At 39.5% G+C, this 25,744-nt stretch overlaps 2 protein-coding genes across 2 annotated transcripts in view; one reads left to right on the top strand and one right to left on the bottom strand.

Annotated features, from left to right (window-relative positions):
* Positions 1–1,215: 1,215 nt before the first annotated feature.
* LOC125225410 lies at positions 1,216–1,626 on the bottom strand. The gene has a single exon (XM_048129118.1). It carries the CDS (start codon positions 1,624–1,626, stop codon positions 1,216–1,218), a length of 411 nt encoding a protein of 136 aa, XP_047985075.1.
* Positions 1,627–7,672: 6,046 nt separating this feature from the next.
* LOC125225401 (CUGBP Elav-like family member 4) overlaps positions 7,673–25,744 on the top strand; it is a 127,812-nt gene continuing 109,740 nt past the window's right edge. The window contains exon 1 of the mRNA XM_048129107.1: positions 7,673–7,987. Coding sequence (XP_047985064.1) covers positions 7,675–7,987 — 313 coding nt within the window. The 5' untranslated portion in view covers positions 7,673–7,674. The remainder of the gene's footprint in view (positions 7,988–25,744) is intronic.

Here is a 25,744-nt window from a genome sequence, read left to right as displayed (position 1 = left end):
TTTTTCTTGGTTTGCATGTGGACTAGCTTCTAGACTTAATAAGTTCGAATAGAAAGAGAATTTAATAAGTGCAGATATTTTAACTAAAAGAGAAAATCGTTAACTGGTTTAGAGACATGCTCTCGGTAGTTGCTATAGTCAAGTGTACTATTTACCAAGGTACCATTTTTGACTTTATTGCAATGTATGAGAGTGTAAAAACGAAATGTAAGTACCTATTCAAATATCATCCTAAATGTATCAGCCATTGTCGATTGCCTTAAGTATTTATGCTTTGACAAACTATTTGTACAAAAACACAATCAAATCTCTTCATTATGTACATTTTAACTGGATTTGGATATAATCTGGAAATTTCTCTATAAGTATACTACCTATGAGTAGTATGTGTATCAAAAAGAGCTTTGGCATTTGTGTGTAAAAATCTGCTAAGGTACAGCGGGGCAAATCTCGACTGGGGGACAAGTGTAACTAATCCATTGTTTCCATTATTACACTATAATGTTAAGTTCTACATGTATCCACTGAACACGCCTACCATATATAACCGGTGGACACTGTATTTAATAACGCAAACATTGTAAAACATGGAAAAAATGGAACAGTTACATTTGCCCCCCAGTCAGGATTTGCCCCGCTGTACCTTAGGCGAAAGTGTAGGTATAACCCACAAGGAAGAAATCTAAGCTGAAGTACAAAATCCCGTCGTAGACATAATTTATGTGTCTATTCCATATCAGCAACTATGACGTCATATACGACAATAACTCCACACTACATCCCAAAATTCAGCCTATAACAATGTTAAAACTGTATATTCTATTTTCAACTCTTAGTACTAAAGTTAAGGTTGAGATTCATAGTCGAGAAGTGTCACCGAAGTATTGAATACACAAAATTTGGTAAGTAGGTCGTCACACCCTATTGTTTGACTCAAACTTCGGGGACCGCGGTGTGGGCACGAGGACTGGGGATAGCAGATCTGTTGGCGCATTCGAGTATGTTATATCGATGTGTGAATGTTGCTTTGGCACTATATCCATACTATATATTACCCACTAATTATCATAGTAATATATGCATATTTTAAAAAGTAAGACTTGTTTGTGTTGGTCCCCTCTTTTTGATACCCCGATATGAAACAAAGTTGAATTTTACCTTCATTTGATTAATTCACGTCCTTCTTCTTCTTCTTCTTCCTTGCTCTTTCCCACTTTAAGTGGGGTCGGCTCTCCTAATTACTGTGCGCCACGACATTCTGTCGAGGGTTGTCGGGTCAGGTAAATTATTGGTTTTAAGGAGCTTGGCCATGCTGGTCCACCATGTTGACGGAGGGCGTCCTCTGCCTCTCTTTTTCTCCGGCAGGTCGAGAGCTCTTTTGACGACATACTCATCATCCCTACGCATCACGTGCCCAAACCACCTTAGACGGTTTTCTGTAAGCTTTTCGGGTATTGGAGCCACCTTAAAGCTGCCACGAACGTACTCGTTTCGGACTCTGTTTAGCCGCGTGACTCCTCCCGACCATCTAAGTATCTTCATCTCCGTCGTGCGAAGTTTCTGCACGTTATCTACGTTGACAGGCCAACATTCCGATCCGTAGAGTAGCGCTGGTCTTACCGCCATCCTGTAGACTTTTCCTTTGGTACGAACCGGCATGTGAGCGTCGCATAGGACTCCGGTCAACGATTGCCACTTTTGCCAACCCACATTTACTCTATGTATTGTGCTACATCCTTTTCTATATTCCCATCCTCAGAGATAAGTGATCCCAGATATTTAAACTGCGTCACCTTTGGTACTGGTTTCAAGTCAGAGTAGCAAATAGTGGATGGCTGGCTGTTCTTGCTGAATCTACAATGCAGGTATTCCGTTTTGGATCGACTGACTTTGAGGCCCGATTCTTCCAAAGCAGTGACCCAGCGATGTAAGGAGCCTTGCAGTTCACTTGCTGTCCTTATATAAACATATATGTGAACATAGCTTTGGCACTATTTGTACGTACCTCATACATCCATACTAATATTATAAATAGGAAAGTGTGTGTGTCTGTTTGTTTTTCCGTCTTTCACGGCAAAACGGAGCGACGAATTAACATGATTTTTTTAATTGGAGATAGTTGAAGGAATTTAGAATGATGTAGGCTACTTTTTGTCTCTTTCTAACGCGAGCGAAGCCGCGGGCAAAAGCTAGTCCATGCTAATATTGTAAATGGGAGACTGTGTGTGTCTGTTTGTTTGTCCGTCTATCACGGCAAAACGAAGCGACGAATTGACGTGATTTTTAAGTTGAGATAGTTGAAAGGATGGAGAGTGACATAGGCTACTTTTTCTCTCTTTCTATCGCGAGCGAAGCCGCGGACAAAAGCTAGTACACGCATAAACTCACGCCTGTGTTTCCAGGAGGGACTAACAGAGCTCATGAAACTGATGATAGGGGTAAAAAAAACAAAATTGTGATATTGAAGTGACAAGTTGCTTGAGCATCGCTCACATGCGCCACTGTCGAACCCATTCGACTTTCGCGAGAACCACGTAAAAAACGGGATGTCAAATATAACACACATTTTAAGACACAATCGTTCTAAATAACCATATAAAGTATCTTCACAGTTATAATAAAGAGTAACTATCGTATAGCATAAATTATTATGATCCACAGGATTTGCATTTCAAAATTTGTAGATAATTCTTTGAGCAACTTGTGTCAAACCTATTATACTTAAGACCTAGATCTCATTTCAAAATCACATAAAATCAACCTTTTTTTTAATAACCAATAAAGTTTTACTACCTGGGCCTAATATATCAAGAGATTTATCGTCAAAGTTTTTATGTAAGGAAACCCTGAAGTTGCTTTACAGCCCTTGTTTATAGTCATATGGAATCGGGAAGCGACCACAGAGTGAAATCACTGTGAAACGTGTGTGGTGTGGTGGCATCAAAGTGTAATGAGAGAAAAGTGCTTACTGTAACACTAAGAGTTGTAGGGGTATTTTGATTTTTACATTGGAACTGATAAAATAAACATTTTTGTTTTTACAAGAAAGTATGTGCCATTGAATAAATAAACTGAAATAAAAAAAACTTTACAATTATTATTAATCTAAAGTATAATAACCACAAAATATTTTTTTTGAAAAAAACCCCGATCGCAATATAGTGGACCTATTTTCATGAAACATAGCTAAAAACACTCCCGAATAATTCAGCTTTCAAACAAAAAAAACTAAATCTAAATCGATTCATCTGTTCGGGAGCTACGATGCCACAGAAAGACACACACACAAACAGACCGACAAACAGACAGACATACACGTCGAACTTATAACACCCTGTCGTTTTTGCGTCGGGGGTTAAAAATGTAAAACTATTTAAAAAGAGTCTCATTAATACATCTCTGGCATAAATGTTCATTTTGTACTCGACTAGCATCGGTCGAGTGTAAACGAAATACAATCGAATAAAAACGAGGAAATTATGCTATTGCTTATAATTAACCATCTCAATCATGCACAAACCCTTTTTTTATTGCCAATTAAAGTTTGAATATCAGTCGCGGGTTCTGCGAGCACTGCTCAGTCGCTAGCTAGAGCACTCAATGATTTTACAAGACAAGTTTAGTGCTATGAAGACGCGCTACGCTCGTAGCAAGGAAGGTGCGCATGCGATGAACAAGACGCGCGTTTGCTACGAAATCGTAGCCGCCGTAGCATTACTACTACAAAAATGATCAAAAATGGTGACTAGCATAGTGTTATTTTAATAGATTTATTTCAGTTTAATGCAGATTAATTTACGCGAATGTTATTTTAAGATACTTTCAATACTTAATAAGCTATAGATACGATAAGGACTGCATATGCGAGTGTCAAAAATGGCGTTTCTTCAAATAATACTGTCTCTTTTAACACTGACATATCGCTTCTACCAAATTTGGAAGGTATTTTTAGGGTTCCGTAGTCAACTAGGAACCCTTATAGTTTCGCCATGTCTGTCTGTCCGTCCGTCCGTCCGTCCGCGGATAATCTCAGTAATCGTTAGCACTAGAAAGTTTAAATTTGGCACCAATATGTATATCAATCACGCCAACAAAGTGCAAAAATAAAAAATGGAAAAAAATGTTTTATTAGGGTACCCCCCCTACATGTAAAGTGGGGGCTGATATTTTTTTTCATTCCAACCCCAACGTGTGATATATTGTTGGATAGGTATTTAAAAATGAATAAGGGTTTACTAAGATCGTGTTTTGATAATATTGATATTTTCGGAAATAATCGCTTATAAAGGAAAAAAAAGTGCGTCCCCCCCCTCTAACTTTTGAACCATATGGTTAAAAAATATGAAAAAAATCACAAAAGTAGAACTTTATAAAGACTTTCTAGGAAAATTATTTTGAACTTGATAGGTTCAGTAGTTTTTGAGAAAAATACGGAAAACTACGGAACCCTACACTGAGCGTGGCCCGACACGCTCTTGGCCGGTTTTTTTTCACTTATGATAGGTAAATATTTCAATAAAAAGTTTAAATAAATATTTTGTGATATTATTCACAGTCCATGTAGTAATGTCAGCGACCTACAGTGTGTAATATAAGTAATATAAGTATCATCTGCAAAGTTTCCAAGTTAATGTTAGCTATTAATTATTAGCCTTTACGAGGCCCGCTAATTGTCACCGGCTTGAGTGAAACTTAAGAACCGTTCCGCACAACGCGCTTTAATAACTTAAGGTCGTCCCACTGCTGGGGAAACATTTGAATGTTGTTAGTTATGTTATATTTTCAGTTACCTATTTACCAATATGACACCTGACTGGTTGATTGTGTAACCTTGATGTTGACTTATAATATTACCTGCTTTTGCCCGCGGCTTCGCTCGCGTTAAATTCGAAAATTGCGGAATGCTCCATACAAACTTCCACCCCCCATTTTAGGGAAGTGGGGGGTTACAAAGTGACAAAAAGTAGCCTATGTAACTCTCCATCTCTTCAACTATCTCCACTTAAAAAATCACGTCAATTCCTCGCTCCGTTTTGCCGTGAAAGACGGATAAAAAAACAGACACACACTTTCCCATTTATAATAGTAAGTATTGTGTGCGTTCAGCGTACCCATAAATATTATTAACTCTTTAACTGGCAAGATTCAAAATAATCAATACATGGGACTTGAATCAGATATAGCCTACATACAATACGTGATAGATACCTCGTGTCAGTGACATCGCAGTGATCTCTAATAAACCTTGTTCGAAAACGGTCGTATCTAGTACGATATAACAGGTACGGTTTATATCCCGGCCAATGTAAACCCAAAATATATAATGATTCACAAAAAGAGCAGCATTCCGTTACGAAATAAAATATAGAACGTGAGTCAGCTCAAGTGTTAAATAACAGATTCTTTTGAAAAAAGCTAACCACTCAGGAGCTTAATAAATATTGCATCGGCCGCGACCCCCAGCCCGCACTCCATGAAGCAAGAAAGCTCTTAATGCGAAAGTTTAAAAGGCAAGAATCCGAAACAGAAGTGGCAAGAAAAATATTTTTTTAAGGCGAAGTCATAAATTTTCAAATTTAGAATTGCTGTCGGCTCGGAGGCTTCGAGGAAAGTATTTTCTTGTGTTTGGGGTTCCTTCTTGGGGTAGTCGTAAAGATTTGCACAAATAAAGTAATTTGCTGTAAAAGTTAAATAGAAATGCAAATGAGAATGCTGATTCTGAAATCAGAGACAAAGAAAAACGAGTTAAATATCCGTTCGAAATATTACGTATAATGTACATATGTCCGACACGACAGAAAATGTCGTTGTCGTACGTACATAATGTATGTAGGTACGACATTTTCTTCATACTAGCAAATAAAAATACCTAGGTACGCAAAATAGAAAGTTTATAATTTCTTATGATTGCTTTAGTCGTACTAATATAAAAATTAATACAACGTGTCACAAATATGACTTAATTTGTTCGATGCTATGCAAAAGAGCCCCCAAATCTAACCCCTAATTCCACTTTACAAACAACACGAAACTTAACTGCTCCAAACAACCCGGCATCCTCAAAAAATACTTCCAAAAATTCTGATCCTAACTAACTCACTCTCGCAGATTTTTCTAAACTGCCATTAGGAGTGCGTGCGACAGGGGGGTGGGGAGGAGTGCGCGGCGCGGGAGGAGGGAAAAGGGCTCCCTCGCTATTTTCGGCGCCAAATTATACCGACCAGCGTTGAAGACCTTTTACGATACATCCCAAATTATTTAACATTTTTTTTTGTATATTAATGCTGGCCGGCAAATTGTTTTTTTATGGTTCCGCCATCAAGAGTTTATGGCGGAATAAAGTTTAGTGTTATGGAAAATTACGTATGTCCTTTTTTTATTATGCACGTGGACAGATAAGTTGAATTTATGGCGTGATATTTGGGGCACATTCTCATATTATATGAGTATGCAAAAACTTTCGAAGCAGGTATACGAAGTCGTTTAGACATGTTTTTCTTCCTAAAATTATAAGTGACGTTACTGCTGTTGTGTCCATTTGTAATGCGAATATTCTAATATTCAAAACTTAAAATTGCCTGATATAACTTCATTATAAAAGAAGGTATTCATACAATATGAGTATTTTACTAAAGCTGAACACTTACCTACGTCTAAAAGAACTTGGTAAAGGTGATTCACAGCCCAATAATATTTACATCACAATTTTCTCAACAAAATATCAAATACCGGAACAATATTTAGTAAACATCAACAATTCCAGTGAGGGCGCGTACCCTTGGCGCGGGGCCCGCGATCGCGCAGCTCATCTCCCGCGCGCGGGAGGCCCAGAAGCTCTGGGCTTGGTCCCGGCCCCACGCGGCCGTCAGTGGACATGTAGACATATACAAGGCAACACGGCAAATTTGTTGCCACATCATTTTCGTGTCGTCTCGTCCTTTTCGTTTGTGCGTCAAGTCATAGTTCGGTGTGTGTGAATTAGGAATTAGTGTAAATTAGAATTTTATTTAAGCTTTGGACTTTAAGTGTACATATTGTGTGTTTGTAAACAGTGCGGCGTGCTCGCGCCGGTGTAAACAAACGTGATTAGTGTTGCTAGCTGAACGCCGCTTTTTAGTGTTACGGAAAATTCGCGCTCTAAACCTAGTACCTAACTTTGTGCCAATATTGATCTCAACTTATTTACTAATACGTAATTCCCTAAGCTAACTTTAACGCTTTTAAATTAAATTCTTATTCTTATATATAAGTATTAAAGTGAGAATTAGTAAAGTTAAGACTTGTGTTTCTTATGAATTAAGTATATACGGAGTCAGTGCGTTAACACAGTGCGTGCGAAAGAAATAAAAGTGTGCGAAAACATCATAAAAAGTGGTAAAAACAAAAGGATATTTTTGTGATATAATAACATCAGCACGTGGAAGTAAGATTGAGTGAGCGTCGGCTGAGACACGAGGCGAACTGCCTACAACTCGTAGTATAGCGATCGATAGCATTACGCATTACGAGAGCAAGGGACGCACACCGCCGCACGCACGCACACACCCGCCCCCATCCCTCCGCGAGTAAACATGCTTTAAACAAACCGAATTTATAGTGTAAACTAAAGTACAAAGAGACTGTGATTAACGTGTTCATAAGTTAAGTAAGATGCTCGTTGGGGCTAATTTCAACATGCACCCGTTGATAGCGAACTACATGCAGAATCAGCTGGCGATGGGCCGGCAGCCGAGCTCGAGTAATGCTAGCGTGGCGACGACGGCGCCGGCGACGCCTGTACACAGCGGGCACAGCTTTGACGCTAAGGACTTGACTCCTTCGGAGCGCACAGGGGCGCCCCCTGGCGCCGGTAAGGACGCCGTGAAGCTGTTCGTGGGGCAGATCCCTCGGCACCTGGAGGAGGAGGACCTGCGGCCGATGTTCGAGGAGTTCGGCAAAATTTACGAGCTCACCGTGCTCAAGGACAAGCACACCGGCATGCACAAAGGTCAGTCGGTTGATTTATCGAGACGGCTCGGGGATTTGTAGCCTGCTTTATGCGTGGGATTATTTTGGGGTGAATTTATTATCTTCATTTGTGTTGGTCGGTTATATACCTAAGTAAAGGTGAATCGTAAACTTTATATAAGATTGTTTTATGTGTAATGTGGCAATAAAGCTCTTTTGTTCGATATTTTTCTGTAAATATCGAACAAAAGAGCTATCGGAAATATGAATACCACACAAATAATAAGGAATAATGATAATTCTTACTAAATTATCGCATAACGAAATATCTAACCATTAAAAAGGACTATAAAAATAATACGTGGGTAAACGGCCTTTAGATATAAAATATCTTCTATAATCTCATGCACTTAAGAATATAAAATAAATTAAACTGCTTAAATTCGTGATCAGATCAATACTCTTACGATAGTTGAGCAGATTAAATAATAATAAATATTGTGTTAAGTAATCCTGGATTCAAAGCAAAGAGTTAAATCTTACATCTTAAAAGTTTACAAACAACAATTCGTCCATACAAGATTTCACACTCACTTGCCCCGAAAACTAGCACCCGCGTGTATGGGTGTCATCCTCGTGCGTACACGCTCCGCATGTGTGCGTGCACCCTTCGAGGGGGCGACCCTCCGAGATGCGACGGGATGAAAATGGATGAAAATAAGCTATAATGGGGGTGGTTGCTGGGTTTCGGGACGTGGTTCGAATCGAATGGTATTGCAATGGTTTTGGTAAAAGGTGTATTGGGACCTTGGGGGTCTTTGTGTTACTTGGGGTTCACGAAATTGAAATTTTATATGGCTTTATTAATTAGTCACTGATGTTATTTGGCTTGGTGATTACAATTTTAGTATTTGAAATAAAATATAAGATATTCGGGTCGTACCTAAATAATCCCTATATAAATAATCAATAATAATAATAATCCCTAATGTACACCTCTCGACACCCTTGAGTTCTCACACCGGTGTTGCCCTTGAGCCATCTTGGATGTCGCTTTTTGTGGGGGCCCATCTTGTGGGGACGAGTCACCGTCTGCCGGAAATAAAATTGGATACCGTTTTATTAGGCAGGCGTCCGGTTTTTTATCCATAGCCCAATATTTAGTCCATCACTTTCATCAAAATAGACCAGTTCATTTTAGATTCCATTAACTCTCAAATAGTCCTTACACCCTGGCGGGTGTTGCCTCTGCGTGTGTCCCATGATATGGGCAAGGGCAACATCCGCTCGGTGTACCCCTTACATTTCATTAAAGTGTCGAAAGGGCCTCTACGCGTTGGCTTCGGCCCCGCGCACGCCTCCCAAAGGTCCGGAATACCATTGTTCCGTGATGGGAAAGACATACAAATTATAATCCCTAATAGCCTTAAATTGATATAGCAGTAGAATTATAGGAAAACAGACAATGAGGTCTTTGAGGTAATGAAATCAACTCTATAACTGGGATTATTTATACATGTAGTGTATATTGAACATTTACTTGTGAAACTATTTATGTATACTTATGTATTCCTACTGAATTAAACATACATTTAATTATATCATGATATTCTGTAGTTAAATATCAACTGCACAGTCACTTGTTTTTACGTACGGTCAGCAAAGAAAGTGGTTTACCACTTTTCGACTCTATTTTAAACATAAGGTCGAAAAGTGGTAAACCATCACTTTATGCTATTTTAATTTGCTATTTAAAATTACTATGTTCTTATTGTAGGACAACATAAGAAACACAATGCAATTTCTAATAAATCATTACTCGTAAGTTCACCAGCGTAACAACACGAAAACGCGAACAAAGAAACATGGCATGCATGCCCGTAGGTCATGTATGGCATGGTGCAAAAATATCTCACCAATTTCATACTTTACTCCTTCGTGATAAGACGAAGGGTGTGTAGTTGTTTCTGACGTGGGTTCGTCATTGTGTCGTCACTTGTGAGTTAGGTAAACTGGATTCCGTGACGATCTTAGAGCTTATACAGTAAAGAATTTGCATTTAATTTATGTTAGTGTACTTAATAGCATGGATCAGCTGATTTATCGAATTAGTTATGATTTAGCAATTGTTACAATTTGACTCTTTCGTATACCTTCATATTTTTGGATAATCTATATAGTATGTATTTCAAAATTTAAAACAAAAAGTAATGTTGATCCCCACAACACATTTTTGTTATATATTTAACACGATATATTTAGTTTGCGAAAACAATTGAAAAAGTTTTTTAAAGTTACGTTTAGTACATTTCCGGTTTTGGATCACAGACTTAAATATTTGTAATAAACTCTGCAATCGGTTCAGTAGCTTCCACAACACAGTGTCCGTAGCACATTTGAACAGATGCAAGACAGGAATGCACTTATTCAATGCACTTATTTACTTAATAGCTGTTAAAATATTGAACTTTTGTAGTCTGACTAGTCGACAAGTTGAAAGTAATGATTACTGTTCTTATAAACAATAGCCACTGAGCGACAGGGGGGTCAAAAGTGGGTCGAAACGGTTCGTGTAAATAGTGCACGGCGTGCGCGCGGCCTGTTGCTGGAACTTGTCCTGCGCACTGCCATGCGCTTAGATTACGTTTGACACCTACTTCATTACGTTACTGAGTTAATATTAATTTTTGGAGCAATTTTTGCATTTGAAACAATTTCGAACACACTGGCTAGAATATTTTTGCTTTTTCAAAAGTTACTTTAAACTTGTCAACATGCTTGCATGGAAAAACCCAAAAAGTAATAAGAGCAATACTCTTTGCTGGTCATTATTATACCTTATTTATTTACAATAAACTTCAAGATTAATTAAACAATGGTGTAGGCTCGGTAAACGGTGTGCGTGATGCCGCTCCTGTAATGGGAATAGCTACATGCACCGGGCACGTTTCACCAGAAAACCCGGGTTTGCTCGTAATTTCTGGCATTTCACAATTTGTAGGCATGTTTGACGATAAGCGGTACGATGACAGCGCTTTTTAGACCTAGTTTAATTTTCTGGAATGTTTTGCTTTTAATACCAAAAGTAAGGATTTATACCCGACTTGGCGGACGTCCAAAGGCAAGGATTGTCATATTGCCTATAAAAAGTATGTAACGAATGAATATGTTTTTGTTTTTTATGTTCTAACATGTTTTTTTTATCATATCATCAAAACTGTTTTTGTGATATTCATAAATCACTCAACAATAATTATTAAGTCCAACTTATCATATCTATACTTTCATTTGACATTAAAGCACTTACAACCCCGCTAGTGTAGAAGGTGTCCAATTGTCCACGGGCAACGGTAACTTTACTAATAAAAGTTTTTTTTTTGCAAAAATGTCATTTTTGGCACAAGCTTTTATCGCCGACTGTACCTTTCTTTCAACAGTCATCTACTGCTCTCCGAGACGTTTTTAAAAACCCCTTACTCGATGGGGATACGACGTTTCATAACAGAGTGCCTATGACCACCTTTCTGCTCCATCATCAGATCAGCTCCATGATACCATAATATTGCATTGTCACGTGATTTATATTTTTTTATAGCCTGCGTTAGTGTCCCACTGCTGGGCAAAGGCCTCCCCTCTCTTCCTCCATTCATTTACATTATGTGTGCAAAATTTCAGCTCAATCGGAAACCGGGAAGTGGGTCAAATTTAGCTTCTACGTTTTGAACCAAACTAACATACTAACAAGGCAAGTTAAATAAAACCTTGTAAAAAATAATACTAATCTTTCATCTGCTACTTTGCTTAGTATATCATAAAAAGATTTTATTTAAGCTTGGAAGAAAATAATGTTATAGTTTTGGTTAACTTTTTAGTAACCTGAACGAAATATGACGCTGAGAAATAAATAATAACTTTTGCAAATGCGTTGATATTTTAGCTACTCCTCCTTAATTTACTCCATTACTAATTGTACTTTTTCATGTGCAATAAAGTTTGAAAATAAATAAATTATTATACTGATCACTATTGCTGTTCATAACTTTCACCCAATAACCTATTCCATTATATATTCTATCAACTCTCAATAGTCCATAGGTACTCCGTGACGGGCCTCAACCGTACGTCCCATGACCCGGGCAAGGGCAACATTCGATCGGCGTACCCCTTATATCTCATTACAGATTCGAAAGCCCATCTACGATAAGCACATGCTTCCAAAATGTCCGGAAGATCATTGCTCCGCGATGGGTAATACACGACAAAAGTAATCAGTAAAATAGTGGATAGGTTGACACATTTAGCTATTTATACCTTCTGTGGGCTATTGACACTTGACATTGACAATTACGTGCCTATTAGTGGGTTGACAAGTAAAATTGTGACTCAGCGTCAATATTTTATTGTTGAACAGGCAATACGCGGCGAAGTGTCACTGTCAGGCGACAATTGTCACAATTGTAAAATAGGCCAGCATTGACGTTATTATCCATAAAAGTTTCACATTTACCAAAATAATTGTGGCAAAAATAAAAACAGAGCAACAAATGGCGTGCCAGCCAATATTTCAAACCATTAGCCAAGTTCTTATTCGCCAGTTTCACACTCATTCTGCTATTGCACTAGTTTTATTCTAACAGCACTTTTAACTAACCATACATTGACTTTATTCCCTTGACTTAAAGTTCACGAGTAGTCAGTAAAGTAAGGGTGTATAGCGTGCAGCTTTGATAGTAAGTGAAAAATTTGTCGCCGCTGTTGTGGCTCAAGTTTTTTGCCTTTTTTGAGATCTGGGAATTGTTTGTGGGGTCGATGAACTCGTGTTAGACATGGTTGTTGCAGAAAGGATTTTCGTGGAAAAGTAACGCTTAAATTAGAATAAAATGGGAGTTGCACTAGCGGAATGCTTAGAATAGATAGTGAGGTCTTTCTTGTTTCTTTAATTGTTTTAAGATTTGTTTTTGAGTTCGTAGATTTTGCAGAGAATAAGAAAAAAAGCGTGTCTTTGTATGTGAATTATCCAAAGTGATTGTTTAAATCTGTCTAAATTTGATATATTACGATTTAAACAGGTATTTTAAATATGAAAATTTGAAAATTATTTTGACAAGCGAGTTCGTTTATAGTTTATAATCCCTGTAAAAAGAAGGTTCGGACAAGTATTATAAATATATCTATTTTTGAATGTGATGTTATCATACATTTTCAATTTAACCTAAATCATAATAAATAAAGTAAGTAGAACGGAAATAATTTACTGCAACTTTTTAAACTCGATTACACTTTATGAAAAACACTCGAGTTAAACAGTATAGACGTATAATCAAAGTAATCAATAGACATATAAAATAATATAGACCGATGATATACTAAGCAGAAACTTAAAAACCGTATGTTAAACTATACAGTCAGGATCAAAAGTAGCTTTAACTATTATTATGTATATTTTTTTTAATAATGCTCCAGAAGTAACTAATATTTTGTAACCGTTAAACAAAAAGAGATGTGTGTCTCTGAATAGAGAATATAATGAAACTTAGATACCTTTTACCACAAACTGCACAGATTTATCTAAATTTAGAAAAGTTTTTCAGGATATCAGATTCTTTTGGTGCGCAGTTTCTAAACCTACTATTTATTTTAACTGTAAATTCTCATGAAGCATACCATAATCTGCTTATATTCAGCTTATATTCTCATGAAGCATACCATAATCTGCTATATTAACTAATATAGCTAGTAGCTACTCTGATCGATCTTCAATCAGTGTCGTGGTACTTTTTCCTTCCTTTATGAAAATAATATGATTTTTTGTTGAGCAACTGGCTATCAGCCATATGCTGACATTGTCGTAATGGAAATGTGGTGCCATAACGTCACGTACCCGTCATCTAAAGGTTTCTCCAATCTATGTAGTAATCTATGCGCTCTTGACGTGACAGTGAGTAGTTAATGTCAGGTCGGAGGTACAATGTCGGTCAGTTGAGAAATAATTGATAATCATTCACGTTTACGTTCGGGAATCACGGCAACCCCGTGTTCTGTAAAACGGTTTTAAAATTGCTGACGTGCTCCAAGTTTATTTATTTTTTAGTGGGTTAATTATAAATTGTATGACTGTACTCAAATATCTGCGAGTTTGTTTATTCTATGATATTGAGACTTATTAAATCAGATAAAATTAAATATTGCACAAATAAAAAGGTAGTCACAAAAATATGTGAGTTGTATTAATATTAATGTTAAATTCACGTGTTTTCAGTCACTTTTGCGCATGTAACATTAAAAAAATCTAACTAATCTAAACTTATTCATGACTATATCGAAAAATCATGTATTTGCCAATTTTTATATGCTGTTAGAGTTTTTATATGCGTTTAGATCGAGTAACAAAGAACCTTTCGTAACTGTAACTACGTTAATACTATTACGCCCTTCTAAACTTACATGTCTCTTGAGAAAATAATTTCCACACAAACCTACAAACGAAGGATGAAACTCTACTTCCCCCCATACATCAGTAGTTAGGCGTTAATATTACTTTAAAATGCACATGTGCGGTAAGAGCATAATTACCCTCATGCCCGAAAGGGTCGGAGGGACGAAAGGGTTGCCCTGAATTTTCGCACGCAACGAAAGTAACGCACTTCGGAGGTGTGGTGAGTATACGGGGTATACATATTTCGGTTCGAACGGATTTTTTCTGGATTCTTTACACGTGTATCTTTGGGATGAATATTCAGATAGATGTATTAGGAATTTCAGTTTTAAAAACGACATAGTATGAGTTGACGACTTCCTTGTGGACTTTAATAACTTTTTCTATTAAATTACTAATTTTAATGATCAAAGATGGAAATATTAAACATTAAATAAATGTCATATACAAAAAAAAAGTGACCAAGGCCTCCAAGTGTTCCGAGCTGGAATCAAACCAGCGTACTCCGTTAACCGGACGGATGCCTGTAAAACCAATCGGCCATCGCATCACGAAAGCAAGGGTCGAAATTTTTAAATATATTTATTTATTAGTAAAACCATGTTTACATGACATTACAGTAAAACCAATGCGTCACGAAACTTAGGTAACAAAAAGGAAAAAAATAAAGAGAACAATAATAATATAGATAGAACAATAAAAATTAAATTAAACAATTGATTTGGGCGATGACGGCTCAAATATTGTATGCAGTTGTGGTGAGAACGTTTCCTTCACTTCTTCGTCGTCACGAAATTTTTTTCCTCGCAGCTCTTTTTTTAAACTTGGGGACAAATAATAATCGCTGGGGGCCAGATCCGGGCTGTAGGGTGGGTGGACCAGCGATTCGAAGCCACACCTGTTGAGAGCAGCAGTTGCAACATGCCTCACAACTCGTTGTTGCATCTGCTGCGGTTTGAGCATTCTTGGTAGGTACCTAGCACTCATTTTTGTCATGCCAAGATGGTCATGCAGGATCCTCAAAATTGTTGTATCTGATACACCAACTAATGCAGCTAATTGTTTCTTTTTGAGTCGAGCGTCTTCTAGTACGAGTTTTTCAACTTTTTGAATGATTTCCGACGATGTGGCTTTAATTGGCCGTCCTGGGCGAGGGTCGTCTTCAATTGACTCTCGGCCATGTTTGAAGAGGCCATGCCATTTGTAAATCATGGTTTTAGCAGGGCACTGATCCCCGTAGACGTCTTTCATTTCAACCATTATAAGTTGCGGATGTTTTCCTTGCTTCGTTAGAAATTTTATCAAGGCACGATATTCAATTTGCTCCATAGTCACAAGTTTATTCCGAAATAATTTGTTTGAAAGGCGAAATCTTTAAAACAAATGACAGTTTGGAATTGACATTTATATATTTTTTTTTAAAGAGTTCCCATACCAAACGAGCAAAGAGGTTTTGTATTTTTTTACCTCCTTGTACTTCATTCCGCGAATATATGTACCTCCCCAAATACAGACTACAAGTATAAGGAATGCTTTACATAACTTGATAACAGATGCAAGTCTTAATGAACTCACACCAAACTACCATTTCCAGCGCATTCAGCACAAAGACGATGAAACACGGCGCGTGTCCATTTCCGAAAACTTATTAACGACGGTCCTTTTTTGGCAACAACAAAAGAGTTATAATTTATTAGGCAATTCTTGAGGCGACCCCGCTTCCCGCCGGGGGTTGATGCCTTTATTAAATTTAATTGTGTTCGCGCCCTCACGTATTATGGCATGGTATTTTATTAATTCTTTGTTTCCTGGAAACTGAAGGGAATAGCGTACGCTTTAGCAGGGAGTGGATAAATGTGAGCGCGATCGCGATTCTGCAGAGCCACGGAGTTAGCTGAACATATATGGTGCTAACAATATCAAAAGTAGCGGATCACACTATGCGTCACAAATTCTTATCATTCTCGATAGTAAACATACCTACTATAAGTTACAGCGGGACTAATCTCGACTGGGGGCAAATAGAACTAATCCATTTTTCTATGTTTTGCAATGTTTGAATTATTAAATAGTGTCCACCGGTTATATATGGTAGGCGTGTTCAGTGGATACATGTAGAACTCAACATCACAGTTCCCCTATAATTTTAGAACAAAACGGGACTTAATCGCGTAAACACTTACATTTATATTAGGCCCGACGTTTCGAACATCACATAATGTTCGTGGTAACTTAGGTCAGCAAAGGATGTTATCCCGTATCAGACACCAGGTGTGTACAAGATAGATTGCAGCTGTGGTAGTTCCTATATTGGAGAAACCAAACGCACAATAGCGGTAAGGGTCAAGGAGCATATCGCGGCTGTCAAAAACCGCCAAATTAATAAGTCTGCGGTAGCTGAACATCTGCTACAGTCGGGACCAAACCACTGGATCGAGCTCCATAGTCCCAAAATTCTATCAACGGAACGTCTGTTCTACAGCAGAAAAGTACGTGAAGCGATTGAAATTAGGAAGCATCGAAATTTCAACCAAAATGAGGGACAGGGAATTTCTTCTTCGTGGAATCCAGTGATTAGCAAATGTAAGCGTGAAAAAACACCGAGGGACACACCGGCTGATGTCGTGAGTGTTGTGTGTAGGCAAAGTGACAACCCTAGCGCAAAAGTGAATAATCAAGAACAAGTGCGGGTAGTTCGAGAAACTCGCGCGGCTAGAAGATGTTGATGCAATTCCTCGCCAGTCTACCCGTGACCACGAACATTATGTGATGTTCGAAACGTCGGGCCTAATATAAATGTAAGTGTTTACGCGATTAAGTCCCGTTTTGTTCTAAAATTATGAGTGCAAATCATGTTAGTCTAAATCAATATATCACAGTTCCCCAATTACAATTGTTCCCCAGTCAAGATTTGCCCCGCTGCACCTTACATTAATCAGATTAATGTGAACTGTAAAGTTTAACTTTTCTTAAGAGAAATTAAACATAACATATCACTATTTGGAAAACTTTTCCATCCATTACTATTGATGGCTGTAGATGTAATAGAATTTGCAAATGTATATCTGTTACGAGTTTAGTGTAGGTATATATGTTACCTACTTGACATAGATACTATATTTGATGAAGCCTGTGCTCGAGATTTATTTTGTACTTATTTTTTATTTCATTTGCTTATTTATTGAATAAAAATATTTAACTTGAATTTGCAAAATTAATGAATAACTTGAATGTGTCACTTTAAACACGAGATATAATTTTGTGTTATTAATCTAAATTTACATACCTACTTATAAGATAAACAGTGTATACCGTGGAAGAGCGGTGCTCTCTTAGCACAAGTGTTTCCTCACTTAAAAAGAGGCACCAGCGCAGATACTTTGTAAAACATTTGTTGATACAGAATAAAACATTTTTATTTATTTATTATTTTATTATTTATCTATTGTTTTGACCTAAATCTTCGAATTTTTCATAATTGAATACACGCACTTATGCAACTTAAGTTATTATTTTTTCAAACATATATGCATTTCATATCCAAATGGTATACAAACCAGAGTAAATTACGGTTCTCCCACTAGTGCTGTAATCTTCCGTCTAAATAACAGTATCAATCTAAAACTACTTACTCGCGGACACTAGCCCTGATTGCATACAAATTGGTCCAGTAATTTTCCGCGCCATTTTGTTATTAAGGTCGTGAATGTCATGTAAATGAGCATGCATGTTTGTAGCTGGTTGATATAGAAATATCCAACTATATATTTTGATGTTTGTCCTCTCACTTTTTAACAATGTTGACTTTGAGAAATTTGTTTTGAAGCGTATCAGTAAATACAACTTCTTAAATAATTGTGCACTTGAATTTGTAATTAATTTAAAAGCATTACGTATCGATATTATAATAATACTCCTGAACTTTTTACCCGAAACATAAGTTAAAAGAGCGATTCTAATATATACTGATACTAAATATTATATTATAAATGGGAAATACAAGTGTCAATCCGCAAAAAGAAAGTCGTTGTCAATGGTGAATAAAAATATCCGCAACGAATTAAGTTATTAATTAATTATATTATAATAGAACGATTCGCGAGTGTGCAGTGCAAGGAAAGAGAGAACCAAGCTTTGCAAGGGTGGCCACCCGATAAACTCTCGAGACGACAACATCGGTGAGTTTGGCTCCCCATCAATCTCCATAATTTTATTTTCCGTTTTGTTTTATTTTATTACAATAGTTCGTTAGGAACTTCGTATCCGCAGGTCCTTCAACATTTCTGGTCCTTCGAACCGGATTCTCTTCCCTGTTCCCCTATTTTCTCCTCATACATTCATTGCGAATCGTTCTCCTCCCGCACCGCCCGTATAAATATTACCTAAATTATTCTTAATTACTCGCTCCCGCAGTTTAGGTATTTGTTTATACGTGTATTACTTTATTCGTCGCTCCGCCCTTATAAATTATTTACCTAAATATATATTCTTAACCGCACCCGCAATTTAGGTATACGTTTATAAGAGTTTATCCTTTCATAGGAACATAAATTGATTTACCGCATATTTAACCCGTCTCCTGCAAAATGGCAAAAGAAACAAAAGCCGAAAGCGTTGACAGCTGGTGTTATGAAGACGAGTTGTCAATGCTTGAAGCAAAACGCAACGTCTTCTTTGAACTCGTCCAGGGTATTTATAAAAAGTCGCTAGTTGCCGATACAGATGCAGTGAGTCGCGAAAGTTTTCTTGACGCTGCTGACACTATTGACGAACTTCGGACGGAGTTCAAAGAAGTGGTAAATGAGTACAACCGCACGCTACTGAGGACTAAGACGGCTGCTGTCCCTAACTATCAGCCGCTCATAGCCTTTGAAGATTTGTACTGCCGCATCAGGAGAGTGGTCAAGCGACTGCAACCAGCCGCACCGCCGGCCTCTTCGCCGCCTTTATCGGTGGAGAGAGCTAGACCTTCTTTGCCAACGATGGAACTGGTAGCGTTTGATGGAGACATACGTAACTGGCCGCTGTTCTACGCTAGTTTTAAATCGAGAGTGCACGACAATCTGTCACTTACCGACGAGGAGAAGCTGTTTTATTTAATTGGGAAATTGTCACCAAAAGCTCAAGCCGTCTTTGCAGGCATAACTCCGAGCGCTGACAATTATCAGCTTATTCTAGATAGTCTACTTGACAGATTTCAAGATAAGCGCACTCTTGCCTCGACTTACATGGATCAAATGCTCAATTTGAAGATTAATGGTCCCGCTTCCTCGTCTAACTTCCAGATATTCATTGATAAGTTTGTGACAGCTGCGAATGCGCTTAAATCGCTTAAGCTGGATGATTTAAGCGATTTTATGCTTATGCATATAGCTTTAAAGAAGTTAGACCAGGAAACTCTTCGAGCATTTGAGATGCTGCATCGAAATACGAAGTTGCCTACATTTCGCGATCTGTCAGATTTCATGAAAAGTCAGTTTAGGATTTATCAAAACTCGCAACCATGTACTGCCGTCTCCGCCGCCGTAAATCCATCGCGCGAAAAAGGTGTTAAGTCGATTCAACCGCGTAGTGCCGCACCTAAACTACAAAGCTACGTTGCTTGCGCGAGCACTACTAAATGTATTTGTGACAATATTGTCCATGAACATTTATTCAAATGTCCTCCTTTCAACGACTTAACGTCTTCTGATCGCTTCAAACGCGCTAAAGAGCTTAAAGCATGTATTAACTGCTTAAGCATTAAACACCGCACCCGCGAGTGCAATTCCGAGGTGAAGTGTCGAGTTTGTCATCAAAAGCATCATACTCTGTTGCATTTTGACAAGAACAAGGATGAAAAAGCTACGACCTCTGATGAGTCAAATGCATCTACGAGCAACGCAGCTATTAAAACATCCTCGCCGCCGGAAGGCACGTCCTGTAACACGTCTATCGTGACGCAAGCACTTGCTGCCTCTAACAATAAAATGTCAAATCAAGACTCAGCATCTTCGTGTGACACGGTTTTGCTGTCCACCGCAAAGGTCATCGTTCGCGACAGTAAGGGTGAAACGCAGGTTGTCAAATGTCTGCTTGACACCGCGTCACAAAGTAACTTCATTACTGAAGAATGTTGTAGGCGCTTAGGTTTAACTTTTGATAGGAAACCAAGCTCTGTATTTGGCATTGGAAAAACCAAGAAAATTGTTAAGGGGAACGCAAACGTAAAAGTATTTTCGCGATTCGACGATAATATCAACTTCGACGTTTCGAGTTTGGTGGTCGATCGCATCACCGACGACCTGCCGTCAGTGCCCGTGGACATGTCAGCACTGACACATGTTCATGGTCTCCTCTAGCTGACGACACGTTGGATACGCCCGTCGCCATTGATGTACTGGTCGGTGCAACTATATTTCCACATTTGCTGCTGCCGCACATCGTCAAAAGCGAAGTGGACTATATGCCACCAGCTATACAGACGGTACTGGGGTATATTTTAATGGGTTCGGTGCCTGCTTTACAGCCACCGCGTAAATATACTTCAGCTTGTTGTACTTCCGTGGATTCCATGGACCACCTCCTCAAAAAGTTCTGGGAACTTGAGGAAATATCCGCTCCGCCCGCTCAAAGCCAGGATGACTTTGAATGCGAGGAATATTTCCGCGCCACCACTACGCGCGACGCTAGTGGTAGATATACTGTGGCATTGCCTTTCCGAGATGACGTGTTCAAGCTCGGAGAGTCGCATTCGGCTGCTAAGAGGCGCTTTCTTTGTCTTGAAAGAAAGCTAGAGTCATCGAGTGTGTTACGTGCCGCCTATGATGATATAATTCGTGAATACGTCAGTAAGGGTTATATATCGGACGTGACTAACTCTCTCAACGCGAACACCTCTTCAGCCCTCGCATACATAATTCCTCATCATGCTGTCGTGCGTGAGGATAAGACCACTACCAAAGTTCGTATGGTCCTGGACTCGAGTAGCAAGACAACTACAGGCCTGTCGCTGAATGATGTCTTGCACTCAGGGCCCAATCTTCAAGGGGATTTATTTTCAATCCTCTTGAACTTTCGCTTATTCAAAATAGCGCTTTCAGCCGATTGTCGCCAAATGTTTTTACAGATTGGTGTTCGCGAATCGGACCGCCAGTTTCAACGAATCTTATATAGATTCCGCCCGGCAGATCCCATTTCGACATACGAATTTAACCGTGTGTGTTTTGGTATGAAGTCGAGCCCATATCACGCGCTCCGCGTCGTTCGCCAGCTGATTGCAGACGACGGACATAAGTTTCCAATGGCAGCAGCGATCGCATCGTCCTGCACATACATGGATGACGTATGCTTCAGCATTATGTCAGATGATTCGCAACAGCAGGATGAATCTGTTGCTATCGCTGCGGCTAAGGAGCTTATTGACCTATTCAAATGCGGTCAATTTGATCTTGTCAAATGGACCTGCAACTCAGAGACCGTGCTACGTGAGATACCTGCTTCTCATAGGGCTTCCGTAGACTTGGAAATAGACCCAGGAGTCTCGCAAAAGGTCCTTGGCTTGTGTTGGAATAAATCTGGCGATTATTTCCATTTCAAGGTGACAGAGCCAGACCCAACGTGCACTAAAAGGACAATCTTGTCTGCAGTGGCTCGCCTATGGGATAACGTCGGCTTAGTAGCTCCAGTTGTCCTTTACGCAAAACTCCTCATACAGGAGCTTTGGTTGATCAAATGCGACTGGGATGAGACTCCCCGACCCATATTGTAAATTTATGGGAACGATTTTGTTCTGAGTTGCCAAAATTGAATGAAATTCATATACCGCGTCATCTCGGGGTAGTACAAGGTTGTACTATAAACCTCTTAGGCTTCGGTGATGCTTCCGAGCGGGCATATGGAGGTGTAGTTTATCTTCAGGTCATAAACGGGAATGAAGTGACAGTTCGATTGGTGTGTTCCAAGTCGAAGGTCTCTCCCTTGAAGACAGTCTCTGTAGCGAGATTAGAGCTGTGTGCTGCTGTCCTCCTGGCAAAGCTCATGCGGAAGGTGCAAGATAATTTCGAGCCCCGTTACAACATTAACGAGATCTACGCCTTTACTGACTCGAAAGTTGCGCTCTGCTGGATTCAGTCATCACCACACCGCTGGCAAACATTCGTTGCCAATCGCGTTGTTAAGATAATTGAAGCTGTACCGGCCAGCTGCTTCCATCATGTGGCGGGCTTAGAAAATCCCGCGGATTGCTTGTCGCGTGGCCTGACGCCTGCTAAGCTTGTGGATCATCCTTTGTGGTTTACAGGACCGGCTTGGGCATCCAAGCATCCATCAGAATGGCCTTTAAGGGAGCTCGATCGAGAGTCCATCGGAGAAGTGCCGGAGTTTAAGCCTCTTGCACACGCTACTACTACGGATGTGTCAGAGTCACCACTTTATTCCCTCGCGCAGCGGATATCGTCGTGGTCTCGATTACTGCGCATCGTCGTATACGTGTACCGCATCCTTAATCCGAAACCGCTCCCCACGGCCCTTACCCGATCCGACTTAGAGTTTGCTGAAGGCAAAATTCTCTCATCGTTGCAAAACGAACATTTTTGTGACGATATTGAGAAAATTAAGAGCAAGAAATATTGCTCACCTGCTTTACAAAAGCTCAAACCGTTCTTAGACAAAGACGGTCTAATTCGTGTTGGAGGCAGGTTGACAAATACAGACTTGCAGTATTCTCAGAAGCACCCAATTGTGCTCCCGCGACGTGATCATGTAGTTAATATGATCGTTGACTACGTTCACAGAAAGCATTTGCATGCTGGTCCCGAGTCAATGATGACTATACTTAGGCTTCAGTATTGGATTCTGTCGGCTCGTCGTGTCATTCGCGACCGCATTGCCAAATGCAACACTTGTTTCAGAGCGAATCCACAATCGTCTTTTCCGCTCATGGCAGACTTACCGGGCTGTCGCGTGAATCAAGTGGATAAACCATTTACGCATACAGGGTGTGATTATGCAGGCCCTCTGCAATATACGCCTACTCGTGGCAGAGGAGTGAAGAGTCGCAAGGCTTGGTTATGTATTTTCACTTGCCTCACTACGCGCTGTCTTCACATTGAGATAGCGACGGAATTGAGTACCGCCAACTTCATGGCTGCATTAAAGCGCTTTTTGGCACGCCGTGGTCCCGTCCAATGCATGTATTCGGACAATGGAACCAATTTCGTTGGCGCCAATTCTTATATGCGTGACCTCTACAAGTTCTTGGATGCTCATCGTCCACTTATAGAGATGGAACTAGCGGAGAACCGCATTGATTGGAAGTTCATCCCTCCTGCTTCTGCTCATTTTGGAGGCGCATGGGAGTCTATGGTGAAAATAGTAAAAAATCACCTTTTCAAGGTGATCGGTACGCAAATACTGACGTACGAAGAACTTCTAACGACGCTTGCTCAGATAGAAGCGCTCGTTAATTCCCGGCCTCTAACAGCCTTGAGCAGTGACCCCGCTGAGCCATCAGCTCTTACTCCTGCTCATTTTCTCCATACTGCTCCACTGTTGTCGTTACCTACTCCATTGGTCGAGTCAGGTAACTTACGTGAACGACATGCCCTCCTAGATAGGATAGTGCAGTCTTTCTGGCAACGATGGCGAGCAGAGTATCTGCATCAGTTGCAATCTCGAGCTAAATGGACAACGCCATCAGTTCCCATCGCAATTGGCACAGTAGTCGTCATTAAAGTAGATAATGCGCCGCCATTCTCATGGCCATTGGGTGTTGTAGACGCAGTGCATCCTTCAAAGGACGGCTCAACCCGCGTTGTTACTGTCAGGACAAGTAAAGGAAGTTTCGTCCGTCCTGTCGTGCGGTTGTGTCCTTTGCCTAACCAGTAATGGAATGGGTATTATGTTAGAATAATATTATTTTTTTCGCTATTATTTTACTCGAAGAAAAGGGTCATTATTTATTTATTTTATTTAGTACTTCTTTCCTTTAAAGGAACCCTTTAAAGCCGGGGAGAAATGTTCGCGCCCTTTTCATTCATTATCATTCATATCGTCCATCCCGCTCGCTCTTCCTTATGATAGGTTCAACCTCATTTTTAATTGTCATGTCACCCGCCTCTTTGCCAAACTTCTTAAAAAATATAAAATACGTCAAGTGTCAATCCGCAAAAAGAAAGTCGTTGTCAATGGTGAATAAAAATATCCGCAACGAATTAAGTTATTAATTAATTATATTATAATAGAACGATTCGCGAGTGTGCAGTGCAAGGAAAGAGAGAACCAAGCTTTGCAAGGGTGGCCACCCGATAAACTCTCGAGACGACAACATCGGTGAGTTTGGCTCCCCATCAATCTCCATAATTTTATTTTCCGTTTTGTTTTATTTTATTACAATAGTTCGTTAGGAACTTCGTATCCGCAGGTCCTTCAACACTAACCGTCATTTTACCTATTTTCAAATGGCCAACGGTTACTTGGCATAACGCTCGTATGACCTATTTGTGGTTGCCCTATTATTGAATGGCCGATTTTTATTTGGTCGAAATAGATCTTTCCCTAATGGCAATTGCCATATTGATCGTATGTCCTAATGTTAGTTGGCATAATTGTTATTTAGCCTATTTTTGTTTAAGCCTAAAACTCATATATCCTAACCATCTCTTTACCTATTTTTAAATGGCCAATGGCTACTTGGCATAACGCTCGTATAACCCATTTTGTGGTAGGCAGGGTCAGGTAAATGTGCTTCACTTTCAGAGAACGGTGGGAACGCGAGCAGTCAGGCTCTAGTGAGGAGTCGGACTCCGCGTCTGCTCCGGCGCTGCGGGTAAAGCAGCCCCTTCGCCCTTGCGTATCAAAGCGCAGGCACTAATGGGAGCCTTCGCAGCTTCGGCTTGTAGGCTTTTAAAGATTATTTGGCCCATATATTACTTTCGTCAAAAATATTTTTAGAAAGCAAACGTGTAGTTGTTAAAATCTGTTTGGGGAATGAAATTCGGCAAACAATATCTTCGGTAAATTAAAAGGCTCCCAACCTAACCCACTTTTGTGGCAGCAGTTCGTTTTTCGAAGGTGGCAGTTCTAACCTAACCTAACCCACTTTTGTGGCAGAAGTTCGTTTTTCGAAGGTCGTAGTTCTAACCTAACCTAACCCACTTTTGTCGCAGCTGTTCGTTTTTAAATGGTCGCAGTTCTAACCTAACCTAACCCACTTTTGTGGCAGCAGTTCGTTTTTCGAAGGTCGCAGTTCTAACCTAACCTAACCCACTTTTGTCGCAGCTGTTCGTTTTTAGATGGTCGCAGTTCTAACCTAACCTAACCCACTTTTGTGGCAGCAGTTCGTTTTTCGAAGGTCGCAGTTCTAACCTAACCTAACCCACT

The sequence above is a fragment of the Leguminivora glycinivorella genome, chromosome 1 (assembly GCF_023078275.1).
Source record: "Leguminivora glycinivorella isolate SPB_JAAS2020 chromosome 1, LegGlyc_1.1, whole genome shotgun sequence".
Taxonomy (NCBI): domain Eukaryota; kingdom Metazoa; phylum Arthropoda; class Insecta; order Lepidoptera; family Tortricidae; genus Leguminivora; species Leguminivora glycinivorella.
Note: the sequence above shows the minus strand (reverse complement) of the source record. Positions and strands in the feature narration are given on the sequence as shown.